The 18,947-nt window shown below is 40.7% G+C and overlaps 1 protein-coding gene across 1 annotated transcript; it reads left to right on the top strand.

Annotated features, from left to right (window-relative positions):
• Window positions 1-13,200: 13,200 nt before the first annotated feature.
• Window positions 13,201-16,004, top strand: LOC114500996 (olfactory receptor 2AT4-like). Its single transcript, XM_028517733.2, has one exon. The coding sequence runs from the start codon at window positions 13,656-13,658 to the stop codon at window positions 14,619-14,621; it is 966 nt and encodes a 321-aa protein (XP_028373534.1). The 5' UTR covers window positions 13,201-13,655; the 3' UTR covers window positions 14,622-16,004.
• Window positions 16,005-18,947: the final 2,943 nt, after the last annotated feature.

The raw sequence follows: 18,947 nt of genomic DNA on the forward strand, positions 1-18,947 counted from the left end.
ATACCACATTATCTTGATTACTATAACTGGATAGTGTTGAAATAGGATAGTGTGTATCCTCCAGCTTTGTTATTCTCTTAGAATTGTTTTGGTGTTCTAATTCCTGATATAAATTTTAGAACCAACTTGCTGGGGTTTTGATTGGGATTGTGTTGAGTCTACATATCAAATTTGGAACAATTGACATTTTAACAATATTGAGTCTTCTGCTCTGTCAGCATGGGATAGCTCTCCATTTATTTAGAATTTCTTAGATTTTATTCACCGATGTTTCGTAGTTCTGGCTTACATATCTTGCACAAATTTTGTTAAGTTTATATTTAAATAAATTTTTGTTAGTCTATTAATATAGTGGGGTTTTATGACAGATTTTTGAACATTAGACAAATTCTGTATTCCTGATGAACTCTACTTGCTTACCATAAGCAAGTATATTGTCTTCTTTAAATAGTGCTGGATTTTCTCTTTTATATTTTTATTTAATCAAACAATGTTAGATTTAATTTATAAACACTTGCTAAGGATTTCTGCATTGACAGTCATGAGAGATATTCATCTGTAGTTTTCTTGTAATTTCTTAATCTGGTTTGGTATTAGATTAATGCTGGCTAGTCTTATAAAATGAGTTGGGAAAATTTTCTTTTTTTTCTATATTCTGGAAAACATTGTGTAGAATGGTGTTATTTCTTCATTACATATTTGGTAAAATTTTCCAGTGAAGCCACCGTGCCTAAAATTCTCTTTTTAAGGGAAATTTTAAAGTATAAAATAAATTTATGTAATAGATACAGGAGTTTGACATTATTTTTTCTTGAACGAGTTTTGGTAGTTTATGCCTGTCAAGGAATTTATTCATTCTGCTCAAATTATAGAATTTATGGGCATGGAACTGTTTGTAATATTCCTTTATTACCCTTTCAATGCCTGTGATGTCCCCTCTTTTATTTCTGATATTGGTAATTTGTGTCTTCTATATTTTTTCTTGGTTAATATGGCTATAGGATTATCAATTTTATTGATTTTTCAAAGAATTGGCATTTAGTTTCATCAATTCTTCTTAGCTGTTTCTCTGTTTTCAATTATATTGATTCCTGCTCTAATATCTGTAATTTTATTCCTTTTTAACATTTTGCATTTAATTTGATCTTTTTCTAGTTTCTTAATGTGGAACATTAAATTATTTATATAAGACTTTTTTAATGTAAGTATTTAGCTATAAATTTCCCTCTAGCTACTGCTTTAGCAATTTTCTACAAATTTTGATATGTTGTATTTTCATTTTCATTCCATTCAAACTGTATTTTCAATTTCTCTTGAGACTTCCTAAATGAACCACGGGTTATTTAGAGTATTTTGTTTAATTTCAAAATATTTGGAGGAGTGTTCCAACATCCTTCTGTTACTGTTTTCTGGTTTAATTACATTATGGTCTGAGAATATACTTCTATGATTTGTACACTTTTAAAACTTTTGAGGTTTATTTAATGGCTTAGAATGTGCTCAATCTTGGTGAATGTTCCATGTGCACTTGAAAATGTCATGTGGAGTGTTCTATTATGTCATTAGGTCTAGTTGTTTGATAGTGCTGTTTAGCCCTCCTATCCTAACTGATTTTCCATCTACTTGTTCTATTAATTATTGAGAAGGGGATAATTGAAGTCTCCAGCTATAATTGCATACTTGTCTATTTTTCCATCAGTTTAATCAGTTTTGCCTCATGTACTTGGAAGCTCCAGTGGTAGGAGCAGATATATTTAGAATTGTTATGTTTTCTTGTACAGTTGAACCCTTTGTGATTATGTCATATTCCTCTTTACCCCTTATACTTTGTTTTGTTCTGAAACCTGCCTTTCCTGATATTAATATAACTATTCTTTTCAGCAATCTCATGAATTTTCAGCAGAGGTACTAAGAATCTTCACTGAGGAACAAAAGTCTTTTTAAGAAATGGTGCTGGAACAACTGGATGGACATTGTCACTTCCTTAATGGCCAACGTTGCAGACCTTAATGAAAAATAAACTCTTGGAATGTGGCAACAGGCACCTTTCTTCCCTAAAATTTATTTGCACATTGTCACCCCCTCACCTTTGCATTATAGCCATAGCTCCCACAATGCCCTCCTAAGGATAAAAATTACACATTTATTGGGGGGGGGCGGCGGTTGGGAGAACAGAGTAGGATGTGTTTCAGACAGGCTGAAAGTGTCGAGTGTTATCAGTTCCTCTAACCGTTCTTGGATATCCACCTTCCAATTGTCAGATTGCCAGTTACAAAATTAGCACCAACCATAAAACACACTGTATTTGGGGAATGTACTCAGGCCGCAGTTTGACAATACTGTGATCATGTTCTGGACTGGTCATCTGTTCTCTTGTTGTAGCATTTCATGACAGGTCTATAGTTTCTTGTTTACTTCCAGATGACCAATCTAGTACTGGAGCTTTTAACTGCACTTGGTAAGAAATAATCAACTCCCACCTCTCTGAATGCATTCTTTATTCCCCTGAAATTGTTCTAGGCAATAGTTACCAGGTTTATCAAAGCTTTGCCTTTGCTTGGTAGAAATATAATCCCAAAGACTATAGGCAATAGCCAAATAGGATACCTCATCACCACATCCTCTTAGCTTATGGCAATTTATCCCTGGATTCTCATTAACTCTATCCATGGCCAGTCAATAACCCAGATCAAATGCACCCCTAACTTCTTTATTTTACCTCCTTTTTCTCTAGATGTAGTTTTTAAAAAATCAACTTTATTAAGATAAAATATTCAAGTAATAGAATGTACCTACTTAAAGTATACAATTTGATGGGTTCTAACAAATATATATATATATATATATATATATATATATATATATATATATATATATATATACCCTTGGACCCAGCACCACAATCAAGAAATAATCTATCTCCATCAACCCCAAAATTCACTTCTGCCCATTTCCAGTCATTCCCTCTTCCTACCTCTGGCTCTGGGCAACATCTGATTTGATTTCTATTGCTATAGATTAAATTTATCTTTTCAAGAATTTTGGGGAGATCCAAGATGGTGGAGTAGGTAGATTTTATACTCACCTCCTCCCAGGACCAAACTGGAATTATAACTGAAATATAGGATAATCAACCTGAAAACTAACTGAAGACTAGCTGAACAGAAGTCTTATAACCAAGGATTTCCAGAAGAAGCTACATGGAGACTGGTAAGAATGGCAGAGGCCTGAAAAGGGCTGGCCCCTTACCCATGTGCAGTAGTTGAGAACCTGAAGGGAAAGCTCAGCTGCAAAGGTCCCCACTAAGGAATATGGGGTCTCAACTCCAGGCTGGGATCCCCAGCCCAGAGCACCACAGCTGGGAAGGGGAGCCCATATAACATCTGGCTGTGAAAATCAACAGAGATTCTGTCCACCAAGAAGAGATGAGAGTCTGGTAGAAACCCAGGTACCCTCTGAAAGGACAAGTGCACAAAATCTCATTTGCAGCCACCCACTCTGAGCTCTCTGGCAGAGGGAAGGTAGCTCAGAGTGGACTACAGTGGTGGGTTGTGTGGCTCCAAGGAGAAAGCTGAAAGAACAACTTACAGGGTCCCTGTTCTGTGTCCCTCTCCCACATCATCATTCTTGGGTCAAGCACTCCCCTCCATACTGCATCAGCCTTGGGGGAATGCAATAGCCCCACCTTCCCAACTCAATGTAGCCCCACCCTTCTGAGCTCACACTGTCAGGAGTCAGCCGCCCAGGCCCTCAGTGTACAGGCCCTTAATGTATCATGCTATCTGATATTAAACTATACTACAAGGCCATAGTAATCAAAACAGCATGGTACTAGCATAAAAAGACACGTAGATCAATGGAACAGAATAGGGAGCCTGGAAATACAGTGGAACCTTGGTTCTCAAACTTAATTCACTCTGGAAAACTATTTGAGAAGTGATTTATTCAAAAACCTAATCTCCTTTGTCTGTCACCTGAGAGACCCATGACTGATCATAAAGGCATCATCATGAAAGTGTTGTTGAGTCAAGAATCAAGACCTGAAGTTTTGTTAGACAACCAAGATATTTTTTTCTGTGAACAACTTGGTCGAGAACCAAATTGTTCAAGAACCAAAATGTTCGAGAACCGCGGTTTGACTGTAAATTCAAACCTATATGGTCAATTAATATATGACAAAGGAAGCAAAAACACAAAATCAGTAAAGACAGGCTATTCAATAAATAGTGTTGGGAAAATTGGACAGATGCACGCCAAAAAAATGAAAGTAGACCACCTCTTTACACTATATACAAGAATAAAATCAAAATAGATTAAAGACTTAAATGCAAGACTTGAAACTATAAAATTTCTACAAGGAAACATAGGCAGTAAATTCTCTGACATCTGTCTTAGCAATATTTTTTCTGATATATCTCCTTGGGCAAGCAAACAAATACAACAAATGGAACTATATCAAACTAAAAAGTTTTTGCACAGCAAAGGAAATGGTCAACAAAACAAAAAGACAACCTATTGAATGGGGGAAGATGTTCACCAATGATATATCAGGTAAAGGGTTATTATTCAAAATTTGTAAAGAACTCATCTAACTCAACACCAAAAATAAATAACCCAATCCAATTAAAAATGGGCAAAGGACCTGAATAGGCACTTCTTCAAGGAGAACATACAGATGGCCTATCGACCATATGCACATCACTTATCATTGGAGAAATGCAAATTAAAACCACAATGAGATTATCATCTCACACTTGAAAGAATAACTATCATCAATAAATCAATAAACAACAAATGTTGGTGAGGATATGGATAAATGGGAACACTTATGCATTGTTCATGGGAAAGCAGATTGGCGCAGCCACTGTGCAAAACAGTATGGAGGGTCCTCAAACAATAAAAATGGAACTGCCTTATGACTCAGTGATTCCACTTCTGGGTATATATCCAAACAAACCCAAAACACAAATTCAAAAGAATATATGCATTCTTATGTTGATTGCAGCATTATTTACAATAAACAAGAAATGGAAGCAACTTAAGTGTCCATTAATAAACAAGTGGATAAAAGAGCAGTGGTACACATATACAATGGAATATTACTTGGCCATAAAAAGGATGAAATCTTACTATTTGCAGCAGCTTGGATGGACCTAGAGGGTACTATGCTAAGTGAAGTAAGTCAGTCAGAGTAAAACAAATATATGATTTTACTTATGTGTGAGATCTAAAGAATAAAGTGTACAAACAAAACAGAAACAGACTCATAGATACAGAGAACAGACTGATGTTTGCCAGGACAGAGGCAGGCTGAAGCAATGGGTGAAAAGGGTAAAGGGGTTGAGAAATACAAATTGGTAGTTACAAAATGGGGGTGTAAAGTACAGCATAGGAAATATAGTCAATAATATTGTAATGACTATGTATAGTCCCAGGTGGGTACTAGAAACATCAAAGAGGACACTTTGTAAAGTACATAATTGTCTAACCACTATGCTGTAGGCCTGAAACTAATACAAAATATTATTGAATATAAACTATAATTTTTTTAAAAAAAATTAACAACATTGCAGTGATTCCAGGGTTTGGGGGATTATAAAGGGACTAGATGGTAATGGAAAAAGAAAGAGAAAAAATACAATAAAATAAAATTATTTTAAAAAGTAAACCCAATTAAAAAAAGAGTTTCATGTAAGTGGAATCATAGAGTATGTGCTCTTTTGTGTCTGGATTCTACTCAGTATGTTTTTAAAGTCACCAATCTCGTTGCATGTATCAGTGCCTCGTGCTTTTTAGTATAGGAATTATTTCATTGTATGGACATACATATTCATGCATTGGTTGATGAACATTTGTTTTTTTTCCAGTTTGGGGCGATGGTAAATAAAGTTTACAAGAATAGTTTTATGCATATGGATGGAAATAAACTCTCATTTTTGTTGGGAAACACCAAGGAGTAGAATTCTGGATCATATAGTAGGTGTCCTTCATTGAAAAGTAACTGTTGCTGCTTTCACAGCATTATATTTTTACAAGCCCCATATTATCATTCAGATGCTCCACATGTTCACCATCACTTGGCATCATCAGTCTTTTTAATTCTAGCCATTCTAGGGAATGTGTAGTCATAGATCGTTATGGTTTTCTTTGTACTTCCATGATAACTAATGATGCTGGGCATCTTTTAAGGTGGCCATTAACCATTCATAGAGTATCTTGTTTTCATAGTGTCTGTTCAAATTTTCCTATTTTTTAAAAATCTGTTTTTTCTTAATGAGTTGTAGAACACACACACACACACACACACACACACGCTATTTTCTCTCAGTTTTGGGCTTCCCTTTACATTTTCTTAGTGATGTCATTTGAAGAGAAGTTTTTAATTTTGATAAAGCCTAGTTATCTTTATTTTCCTGTTATGCATTGTGCTTTGGAGTGCTTAAGAAATCTTTGCCTACCTCAAGTTTTCAAAGACATATTCTGTGTTTTCTTCTGGAAGTTTTATAGTTTTAGTTTTTAATATTTAGGTTTATGATGCATTTTAAATTAATTTTTGTACATGGACTGAGCTGAGGATCAAGTTTTACTTTTTTCTACATGAATATCTGGAAAATCATATATCATATGTCCTTCTAATTTTCTTCTTTTCAAAATTGTTCTGGCTCTTCCATGTCCTTTCCATTTCCATTTAAATTTAGAATCATCTCTGCAGTTTCTACAGAAGATGCCTGCTTGTATTTGATAGAGACTACATTGATTCCATAGAACAATTTGGGCACAGTTGACCTCTAAACAATGTTGAATCTTTCAACCATAGTTATGATTTATCTCTCCATTTATTTAGGTCTTCTTTAATTTTTCTCAGCACTGTCTTATAGTTTGAGCATGTCTTGCATATATTTTATTAAATTTTTCACCAATTACTGTTTTTGATGCCATTACAAATTACATTTAAAAATTTTTTAATTTCCAATTGTTTATTTTTTGTATACAGAAATAAAATAGATATTTTGTACAGTGATTTTACATATTGTTATCTTGCTAAACTCACTTATTAATTCTAGTAGCAATTTTAGGTTCCTTAGGATTTTTGACATATATGATCATGTCATTTATGAATAATTACTTTTATTTATTCCTTTCCCAGATTCATGCCTTTTATTTCTTCTCTTGCCTTTTTCAGCTGGCTAAGACATTCAGCATAACATTGAACAGAAGTGGTGAGGGAAGATAGGCTGTCTGCTTCCTCATCTTAAAGTAAGTAAAAGACATTCAGTTTTACACCATTAAATATGTTAGCTGTGGATTTCTCATAGATGCCCTTTATCAAGCTGAGGGTGTTATTTTTGATTTCCCATTTTGCTGAGAGACTTTAACATGAACTCCATTTTTATGGAGTATTTTGGCAAGTATAAAATTCTAAGCTAGGAAGATTTCTCTGCTAGCACTGCTAAGAGGTCATCCCATAGTCTGCTGGCTTCCATAGTTCCTATTGAAAAGACAGCTCTCAGTCCTATTGTTGCTACATTAAAAGAAAAATTTTTTACTTTCTGTGGCTATGTTTTAGTTTTTCCCTTTAACATTGGTTTTCAGAAGTCTGCCTATGAGCCAGTGTGGTTCCTTTGTGGGTGTTTTTGGTTGTTGGTTTGGGATTTGCTGAGCTTCTTAAATCTGGAGGTTGATTTGTTACCAGTTTTGGAGATTTCTCAGACATTGTCTCTGTACAAATGGTTTCTGCATCAATTCTTTTTCTCTTCTAGTTCTGGGACTTGAATTGCATGCATGTTGGAGCTTTTGAATGGGTATCACAATTATTTGTGCTCTTTTTAATTTCTAATTATTTTTCCTCTGTGATTCACTTTGGTTATGTTCTACTAATCTGCCTTCCTTTCACTTATCTTTTCCTGTTTGTACCCATCCAAAGAGTTCTTAAGTTCACATACTATATTTTTTAGTTCTGAAATGTTCATTTGCTCTTTTTTATAGATTCCAGTTCTCTCTTGAAATTCTTATTTCTTATATTTTGTCTATCTTGTCCTCTACTGGGGCAGGGGAGACTCTATTCATCACAGTTAATTTAAGATCCCTGTCTGCTAATTGCGATATCTGAATGATCTGTGTCTCTGTTTCTACTCTTTTTTCCCCTCCTCATTTGGTCTTTTTCTTTTAATTGTTGTTCAAGTACAGTTTTCTGCCTTTTACTCCCATCCCAGCCCACCCCCCAGCCCTCCCCACCTCCCTCCCATTTCCACCCCCCTTGTTTTTGTCCATGTGTCCTTTATGCTTGTTCCTGTAAACCCTTCCCCTTTTCCCCTGAAATTCCCTCCCCTCTCCGTTCTGGTCACTGTCAGCCTGTTCTCTATTTCAGTGTCTTTGGTTATATTTTGCTTGTTTGTTTTATTGATTAGGCTCCTGTTAAAGGTGAGATCATATGGTATTTGTCTTTCACCGCCTGGCTTATTTTGTCTTACTTACCTTTTTAAACTTTGCCTCATACTTTTTGATTGGGTACTGGACATTGAAGATGAAAAAAATTTCAAATTTCTAAATGATTTATCTTCCTCCAAGAAGGGCTGTATTCTAGCAAACTGAATACCAATGGACCATCCTTGTTGTGACTTGGCTGTAGGCTATGTTATGCCGCATCTCCTCTAATATGATTCTTATATTTAGGGTTTAGCCATTACTCCTTAGATCCTGGCATTTCTAGGGTCTCAACCAAAGTCCTAGGGAACTTACCAAGGTCCATCCACTTAGGTAGGGCCTGGATTCCAACCTCTGACTCTCCAGCGTCATGTGGCTGCTCAAACCAGCAGCTCTGTAGTCTCTTTCTTCACACATGTACACTTAAGAGTTGGCCAATGACTTGAAGGGAATTTGTACACAGATTGTGATGTTCTTTCTCTGCAATACTTCTCTCTAGGATTTTGCCTCTCAAATGCCAGTCATTTTGGTTACCCAAAATTCCAGCCCCATATATTCTCAGCCTAGGAAGACTTCTCTTCTCTAATTCAGCTCTATTCTCCAGGCTTGCAGATTGGGAAATGCCCTCAGGTAAAAAGCCCGAGTCCTGTAGAACAGACCTCATGAGCCTTCCTCCTCTCAAGGACTGCAGTTCTTCAAGACCTGCCATTGGTTGCTCTCTGAAGCCTTCAAATGATTGTTTTCTATTTTGGCCAGCTTTTATATAGTTGTTTTCAGAGGGAAGTTTAGTTCCGTCATAGCTATTCTGTCACAGCCAAAACTTTAAAGTCCTCTGTGAATTTTTGAGGTAACATACCCCAGTAATAGAAGAATCACAGTGCCGGTGCTAGAAATTTAGAGTGCAGCCATACTTTTTCTGTAGACAACTGTTCTTCTTTTGAGAAATAGTTCCTGGTCCTGTGCAGACTGAATGCCTGGCCAGGGAACAATTAATGATTATGGGTCCTAAGCTATCCCTTATCTGTTGGGCATTAATTTGAACAAATAAAATATAAAATTGCATATGTACAGAAGTATCCCATCATCTCTTGCAAGTAATAAGTGTTATATTAGGTCAAGCAGACCCTGAAGGCACAAGCACACTGCACGAGCGGTTGGCTCAGACTCCCCGGACACGTGGTCTTGCTACATTGACACTTTCCCATCAGCTCTAACATACATCCTCATGGGAAGTGTCCTATAACCAACTCCCTCAAGAAGAAAAAAAAATTACAAATAGTTTTTCAAAATATGCTGAGGTCACCCAAAGTGGACTGCCACTGCTCCGCAGCCCCATTCAGGAAGGCCCTGCATGGCCGACAAGAAGGTCGATCTAGTCAGTGGGCAGACACTTGGGCAGTGTATCCGGCTTTTTGCCTGGTAGGTGCAGAAGGCAAAATGGAAAGAGGTGTGGATCTACACAAGCTTATGGGCAACAGCTAATGATTTTGCTGGAATATGAAGGAACTCAGAAAGATCAAGCTAAGAGAATTGGTAAAGAGGAGATAAGGCATGAGATCTCTCAGAATGGGCACAAATTGTGAGGACATTTGTGTCCCATGTAACTATTTACCAGAGGGTATCCATGGTAGAGAAAGCTCTCCTGAATCATCAAGAGTAGGCAAAGTCAGTAGACAAGTGATCCGTCCCATGGATATCAGTCAAATTCATAATGAGAATGAAGGCTACACCATCGGAGCAAAGTGCTGACCTCTTGAGGGCTGTTAAATGACGTTCTCATTTTCAGCAAAGCCTAGGGATGTCCTCCTTCCCTATATCCAAATATACCCTCTGTGAGATGCCAGGGAGTTGAACCCTGGGGGATGGTGGGTATAGTGCCCCATGGGAGCACCACCTTGAGGAAAATACCCCAGGAGGCCTCCCTGAAGGGAGGTGAGGAAGGTTTAATGGGCCATGACTCAGCCTTCAACAAGGCCTTGCACAGAGACACCACAGGAAACACCAGCGTGGTCCAGGCTTAACAGGGTAAGAAGGGCTAGGGATGGAGTGCCCAGAGATAGGCGGAGAAAGCTGGGGTAGGGGAGCAGGGGCAGGGAGGCCAGAGCCTATAAAGCAGGAATCAAGAAGACATACTGGGTGTACACAAGAGGTAGGTAACCAGGATCCAGGTGGGCTGTGCATACATGGGCTGTGAGACCTCAGACCACATATCCTGGCAGGTCCCAGTAAGGGAGTATATTCACAGGTGGGATTCAGATCGCCTTGGCCAGTGGCTTCCCACAGGAAAGCAAGGCTGATGACAGTAGTAACCATTGGAAATGCTAGCAAACTTTGCACCCTTACATGTTGTGGGTCCTGTGTAAGCTTTGTCCAGCATTCTCTCCAGGAAGACTCACACCAACCCCAGGAGGTAACAACAAGGGAAAAGGGCTCAGAGAGGGGCAAGTAATTTACTCAAAATCACACAGCTGAAGGTAGGAGGTGGGATTGCAATCCAGTCCTTTCTGTCTCACAAGTTCACACACTTAACTACTAAGGTCCACGTAACCTATGTAAAGAACCTGGCCGGCAGCAGGTGCTCACTAGGTGGGCTTTTCCTCTAAGCTCCTCCCTGAGCAGATGAGAAAACCAAGGCTCGGGGCCCAAAGTCACAGCAGCGAGTGGCAGAGCTGGTCCAGGAGCCAGGATGCTCGCTACCAGGTGGAGCTCAGTCCCGTATGGCAGGTCGGCTACAGAACCACCTCTGCTCTCATGTCTCACCAGCCATGGCCTTGGACAACTGCCTGCCATTCTTTGATCCCCACCTTTTCAATTGTTGAAGGGGCACAGCCACTCCTGGCAGGGCTGGATGCGAAATGATGGTGGACGTAAAATATACAAAGTGGACATTCGGGTGATGGGTTTTCTGTCCTTCTCTGTCCCCACCAGCACTGTAACTGGTTCTCAGCCAGTTCTGACAGGGAGGACCTTCTGGGGCCAGTTCTGTGCCCCGAGAAACAGCATGCTTCAGGCCCTAAGCATGGGGCTGTCACACTTGGCAGTAGTATATAATTCAAAATGCAACAAGAATGGTGCTTTGAAATATGAAATGTGAAATTCTTGCAGGAAGTGTTTTTGGTGTCTCTGTCTTGTGGTGACCCAGCACATGCCTGGTCCACCAGCACCACCTGGCAGTGAAAAACATGTGCCACCTCTCCAGCAGGTTCTCAGCATTGGGACACCAGAGGCAGGAGAGGGGCAGCTGGATTCGATGGCCCCTAGGGCTCCTCTGGCTTTGGACTTCTGCATTTCTGCCCCTCAGATCCCCCACTCTGCCTCACCAGGGACCATTGGCTATGACTGCCTCTCTCAGAGCAGAAATGTCTGGGGCAGTGCAGTTTGCACCCCTTTGGGTTTAGGTAAAAGTTGGTGACTGGACTTGTTGGATGGGGTTTGGTTAGCTAAGAGATAACCCTCTCAATTTGGGTCAAAGCAGGTTTGCTCTTTTGCTAGGTCCTGGGGGCTGACTTTCGGATCATTATTTCAAACAAGAATTTTCATTGCCAGGTACCAATTCCTAATGTAGTACTTACTTATACTGACTCAGATAAAAATCTGAAATATAGATTTGTCTCATGTTAGCAATGAAAAAAAAAACAGAAAGGAAATAGAAAATCCAGATCCTAATATTTTCTCCCCTGTAAACTTGAACTTCTGGATTCTCCAAAAAACATGGCACAGAAAAAAGAGTCCCATCCTGAGAACAAAAGACCCGAGTTCTGGTGGCGACTCTGCAACCAATGCCGGTGGCACATGAGAAAGCCCCTGCTCGGTCTCTGACCTTCAGGGGGAAACTGGTCGGCCTTGAAAATAAAAGCTTTTTCTAGTTTTTACTTTGGTGGTTTTGTGCATAAGGGGTGTTGTGAGAAGAGAAAGAAATTAGAGGTGACTCTGAGACAATCGCAAGGATGCTGCTCATGACATCATCAGGACCAATGAGGCAGTCATACCGGTTTCAACATGAACTTGCTGGGGGTGGGGGTGGGAGGGTCGCTTAGTCTGAGGGACAAGTCCAAAGCGGAGGGTGAATCAGTACTTCCCCAAGCGCAAAGCCCCCAGGTCACATGACAACTCTGACCAGGGACTAGGGCAGCCCGCTGGGTAGTGAGCACCCAATGGTTAAACAGAAGTACCTGCGAAGCTGTGGCAACCAATAGAGGGGCGAGTTCACTGGAGTAGCACAGACACTGTCTCGGATTCTCTGCTGCTGCCCAGCTGTGGGAGAATCCGTATCTGTTCAGACTCCAGTCAGGAATGACTTCCCACCAAATGCACGTCCAGCATCACAGCCTTCACTGTAACATGACAAAGAGCCCCACACCCAGAGACAGGACACAGAGTACTCAGTGTAGATGGAGACAAGCAGAACCACAGCACCAAGCAAATGAGAGAAAGAGCCATTCCCTGGCTAATAATTTTAGTGGGAAGACAACATGTTGCTATAAATCTTGGAGAAGTCAGCCCTCCCTAGCAACATGGTGACAAAGACGTCACTTTTTTAGAAAAGATTTTATTTATTTATCTTTAGAGAGGGAAGGGAGGCAGAAAGAGAGAGAAAAAAAAAAACATCAATGTGTGGTTGCTGGGGGCCGTGGCCTGCAACCCAGGCATGTGCCCTGACTAGGAATCAAACCTGCGACACTTTGGTTTGCAGCTCACGCTCAATCCACTGAGCTACGCCAGCCAGAGCTTTTTTAAAAACTTAAAGCAAATGCCAAAAGAGAAAGGAGTTTAGAGGCCTGGTTTAAGAAATCTGATACCCCCAAAAGGATCATATGTGGAAGAGGAACAGTGAATGTTCTTCCATCACACTTAGCACAATTACAATTAAATAATTATGTGATGTATTGCTTAATGTCTTTCTCTACCACTAAAATTTCAGCTCCATGTGGTTGAAGACCTTCTCTGTCTTGTTCAACATGTCTGGTACACACCCAGTGTTATATATAGTGTTATATGTGCTTTGTATATCATAGGTATTTTTTTTCCATACTTGACTAAAAAAGAACAAGGAATTCTGGGATAGGATGAAGACAGGGCCTGTCATCTTTCTTTTAAGATCACAAATAAATGTGGTTACATTCACTATACAGTGATCATTATTCAATTCTCATTCCAGAATCACTGATTATTCTGGTGCCTGGTTACCACGTTTTCACTGCTCACCTCCTGGACACCCAGGTTAGTCCACCATGCAGCCCACAGCCTGTAATGGATCAGAGGATTACTCGACCATCTTCTACCTTTTGGGTATCCCCTCTCTGCCGCAATCCCTCTTCCTTTCTATCTTCTTCGTCTTTCTCCTCCTCTATCTGCTCATCCTGGTGGGTAACACCCTGATCCTGGTGGCTGTGGTGGCAGAGCCCAGCCTCCACAAGCCCATGTACTTCTTCCTGATCAATCTCTCTGCTCTGGACATCATTTTCACCACAATCACTGTCCCCAAGATGCTGTCCTTACTGTTACTTGGGGATCACTTCCTCAGCTTCCCTGCCTGCTTCCTGCAGATGTACCTCTTCCAAAGCTTCACATGCTCTGAAGCCTTCATCCTGGTGGTCATGGCCTATGACCGCTATGTGGCCATCTGCCGCCCACTACACTACCCTGTCCACATGACCCCACAGACCAATGCTGCCCTGGCAGCCAGTGCCTGGCTGGCTGCCCTCCTCCTGCCCATCCCACCAGTGGTACAGACGTCCCACATGGCTTTTGGTTCTGTGGCCCATGTCTACCACTGCTTCTGTGACCACTTGGCTGTGGTCCAGGCCTCCTGCTCTGACACCACACCCCAGACCCTCATGGGCTTCTGCATTGCCATGGTGGTGTCCTTCCTGCCCCTTCTCCTGGTGCTGCTCTCCTATGCCCTCATCCTGGCCTCGGTGCTTCGCATCAGGTCCCAGGAAGGACGCTCAAAAGCCTTTTCCACTTGCAGCTCCCACCTCCTGGTGGTTGGCACCTACTACTCCTCCATTGCCCTAGCCTATGTGTCTTACAGGGCTGACCTGCCCCTGGACTTCCACGTCATGGGCAACGTGGTGTACGCTATCCTCACACCTGTCCTCAACCCTCTCATCTACACGCTGAGGAACAAGGATGTGAAAGCAGCCATCACCAAAATGGCATGTCCCCAGGGCCCAAAGAATGCTGGGAAACCCTGATTCAGAGGTATAACTTAACCTACTCACAAAGGCCAATAACAATAAAGGGGAAAGTGGACAATTCAAGCAGCCAGACAGTTAGAACAATAATTCTGAAAATACAGTTTTAAGTATTCCTCCATTGTAATAAAATAATGATTTTTCCCTCCTTAACTCACAGACAAAATGGAGTTTTCTGTTTAATTTTTTAAGCTGTGAATCCCCAATTTCACAAGACTGTGAATACAATTATGGTCACATTTCCATTAATTCAAACTATTTCGATTCCCAGAGACTCCAAGTATTTGACCAGCAATAAATCCAGTCTTTTCCCTTGTATCCCTTCTTGCAGTGTTTCTAACCATCTCAGGATTGTTGGCTCATGGATGTGAATCAGTCTTGCCCTTATTGCCAGAACAGGAACTTAGAAACTGCCTTCTGAGTTAGGGATGAAGCGTGACACTGCTACCATTTCAATTCTTATTACCTAAAAATTCACTGCCACCAGCCACACAAGAAACCTTCCTCTGGTGTCTAGATCCTCATGGAGTCATGAAGAGCCTGCCCTTCCTCTAGCTTGTGCTTAGGCAAGTGGTGTCCCTTACCAAGCCTGTATGGGCACCAAAGCATTACTGTTCTCACTCACACCTGAGTTTCCCACCCATGACAACAGGGAGCTAAGTAGAGAAGTTTCCCCTTATCAGTAGGATCCCGTGTCCAGGACCTCTAGTCTTTCTCAAAATACAGCCCTAGGAATTCCTCCTTCTGGCCTTAGTGCCAGCCCAGGCCCCTGTTCCCTTCCCCTCTGCTACATTTCTTCTTGAAGAACTGTCTGGTTTGTCTATCTAGGGACATATAGAACATACGTATAGTTAAAGGCATTTGAGGGGAACCAGGGTGACAAATATCCTCATCTCTGACTCATTAGATATTCCTATTCCAATTTCTAGGGTCCAAGTTTTTGCCAATCAAAGAATTAACTTTAACCATCTTCCCAATGCCTGAACCCAATATCAATGAAAATTCAATTGATGATGCAATTCAACAAAGGGTAGGATTTGTGCCTGGACTCAGTTTTCAGCAGGCTTGGAGATCCTGCTGTGGTCAGAAAGGGCTTCCGGAAGTAGAATGACAGAAAGGCTCTACGTTTTCTTGCGTATTGACCCTGGGCAACTGGAATTGGGACTCATGTTCTTCTATCCGAACCTTATTTAATCTGCAGCACTTCTATTCCTCAATCCTTGAAGCTGACATGCAGACCTCAGTAGGACCACAGTCCTCAAGGTCTAAAGGAAACCTTAATGAATTGCCTGCCTCTGAGTTCCTGAGCTACTAGAATTTAACCCAAGGACTTGAAGAGGAATTTTTTTGCTCTCTACTCCACTACCACCCAATAAGCAACTCCAAAAATTACCCCTATATTACCAAGTTCTGTTTTCTGTGACTTTTCTTCTGGTGTCAATTTCTGTTTCAGTTCAGGACTTTGGTTCCCTGTGTCCCTGGGTGAGCCTCATGACATCCTTTCATGTTCGGTTCCTCTTCTAGATGGAACAATGAATTAATCACATGGAGAGTGGGTCACAGCAATATGGAATCCCAGGCTAGTTCCACCCCCACCCACTATTTCCTTGTGGTTCCTCCTAAACATTTCTCATGAGTGGACATAAAATAACAACAACAATAATGACGTTTTTCACCTGTAGCTTTACCTAATTGGTTCAATCTCCCAGTATTTCCCTATTAAAAAATAATTTCAACTTTCATGCATCAAAGGATACTGTCAATAGAATAAGAAGAAACCACACAGAGTGGGAGAAAATATATCTGATATATTTTCTTGCAAGCCATATATCTGATAAGGGATTAATATTCAGAATATATAAAGAACTCCTACAGCTCAACAAGAATAACCAACAACCTGATTGCAAAAATGGGCAACAGACTTGAATAGATATTTCTATGAAGAAGATACTCAAATGGCAAATAAGCACATGAAAAGATGCTCAACGTCACTAGCCATCAGGAAAATTAAAACCATAATGAGATACCACTTTACACCCATTGGAGTGGCTATTATAAAAAATAGAAAGTAATGAGCATTGGTGAGTATGTGGAGAAAGGGAAACCCTTGAAAAAATGGTACAGCCACTGTGGAATACAATATGGTGATTCCTCAAAAAATTAAACATAGAAATACCAAATGATCCATCAATTCCTCTTCCCAGTATATATTCAAAAGAATTAAAAGCAGGATCCTAAGAGGTATCTGTGCACCTATGTTCCTAGCAGCACTATTCACAATAGCCAAAAGGTGAAACAACCCAAATGCCCATCAACAAATGAACAAATGAACAAAATGTGATATATCCATGCCTGCTACAACATGGGTGAGGCTCAGACATTATGCTCAATAAAATAAACCAGACACAAAAGGACAAATATATGATTCCACTTATGTGAGGTATGTGGAATAGTCAAATCATAAAGACAGGAAGAAAGGGCTCAGTGGGTTGGGCGTCATTCCGTAAAGCGAAAAGACAGAGAGGAAGACAATGGTTACCAGGGGTTGGGGGTGGATGGGGAAAGGGAGAGTGATTGGTTTATGTGCACAGAGTTTCTCTTCAGAACGATGACACACTTTTAGAAATGGACAGTGGTGAAGGCTGCACAACTTTGCAAAGGGACTTAACGTCACTGTATGTTACACTTAAAATGGTTAAAATGGTAAATTTTATATTGTGTACATTTTGACATAATAAAAATATATTTAAAAAATAGTTTCACCAGGCCCTGGATCACAGGTCCCTGTGTCGCCAAGGACCTGGCTGTTCTTTTGTCAGATGCTCTCCTCTGGATCATTAAGCTGTGGCCAGAAGGAGATGTAGTATGTTGTTCAATCACACGGTTTCACACAGACACAAAAATCAGTGGAGCAGTTTGCCTTAAAAAGTCTGGGGGAGGGCAGGCATTTGACATCTGGTACACTTAGGGGAGTCCTTTTCCCATCTGTGTCAGGTGATTGTTGTGAAGATTTGAGTGAGAGCAGGTAACTTCATCCCCCACATATCTCGAGACGGCATTCGCTCCTCTGCATCCCCACTTCATCAACCCCGGTGCAGGTGTTGCCACCTTCTCGGTCCCGAATGAGCACAGGAGTCTCCTCATGGGTCCCTCTGACTGTGTGTCCGGCCTCCATCCCAGAAATGGGCAGAATGGGCTCTCTGACATATACATCTGGTCATCTTGCCATCCTCAGCATAATTCAAAAGCTCCCTCTGATCTGGCCCACAACGGCCTCTCTGACCTCAAATCTCACATTGCTTCTCATGACAATTCTGAACTTCCTTCCTTCAGCTCCTCACACACCCAAGTTCTCATTCTCACCAATAACTCACTCTTCTCTCTTCCCAAAGCCCTCTTCCTCTTTGTCTATGTCAGATGAAATTTAACTCAGGCTCCTCTTGCAACATCCCCTTCTCGGAGGAGCATGCCCTGATGCCCGCCCTGAAACGTGAGGTGGATGCCATTCACATGCTCTCCCTCAGCACTTTCTCATTCCCTCATCACAGCACTTTTTTACGTTGGCGCCTTAGGAGAACAGAGCTCCGAGCAGGTTATACCCACTAATCTATGCACACTCCTCGCTTATTTTATTCATCTTCCTCTTTACCTCCAACTCCTCAATTCCCATCCCATTCCCCTTTCCCCACTTAAGCATCCATTCTGTTGTGTTGGATGTATGTCCACAGATATAAGCATATTTTTGTAAAGTATGTAATGTTTTATGTATGTAGGCTTTTAATTTATATAAAAAGAATTGTGTCACATATCTCAGTTTATTTCATACGTTTGTATTCAGTTCTATGCTTTAGATCTGTCTGTGTTGCTATTTACACATCTAGTTTCATAGGTTCCAACTGATGTACAATGTTCCATTGTGTGATTGCATCTCATCTCACTTTTCCCCTAGTGGGGGGCACCTAAATGACCTCCAACTCCTTGCTACCACAATGTCTTCATAAACGTCCTCGTGTGTGTCCTTTCATGGATCTTGGAGGATTTTCCCTGGAATACGTAACAAGGAGGCAGGTTAGTCACGGGGTATGCATAAACTTTAGGTAAACATAGCCTCTTCTCATTATTAGCAGATTCTGCATCTGTAAATTGACTTACTAACCCCAAAATCATAGTCATAGCACTTTCAGGGTCACTCATGGACATGCCCAGGGCAGCAAAATATTGGAGTCACCTGTGCATCTGCTCCCAGTTGAGGTGTAACAAGGCAACACTCTGCTTTCTTGTTTCAGCTTGTACTGCATGCAAGTGTGCTTTTCATGGTCTATTTAA

The sequence above is a fragment of the Phyllostomus discolor genome, chromosome 6, assembly GCF_004126475.2.
Source record: "Phyllostomus discolor isolate MPI-MPIP mPhyDis1 chromosome 6, mPhyDis1.pri.v3, whole genome shotgun sequence".
Lineage (NCBI taxonomy): Eukaryota > Metazoa > Chordata > Mammalia > Chiroptera > Phyllostomidae > Phyllostomus > Phyllostomus discolor.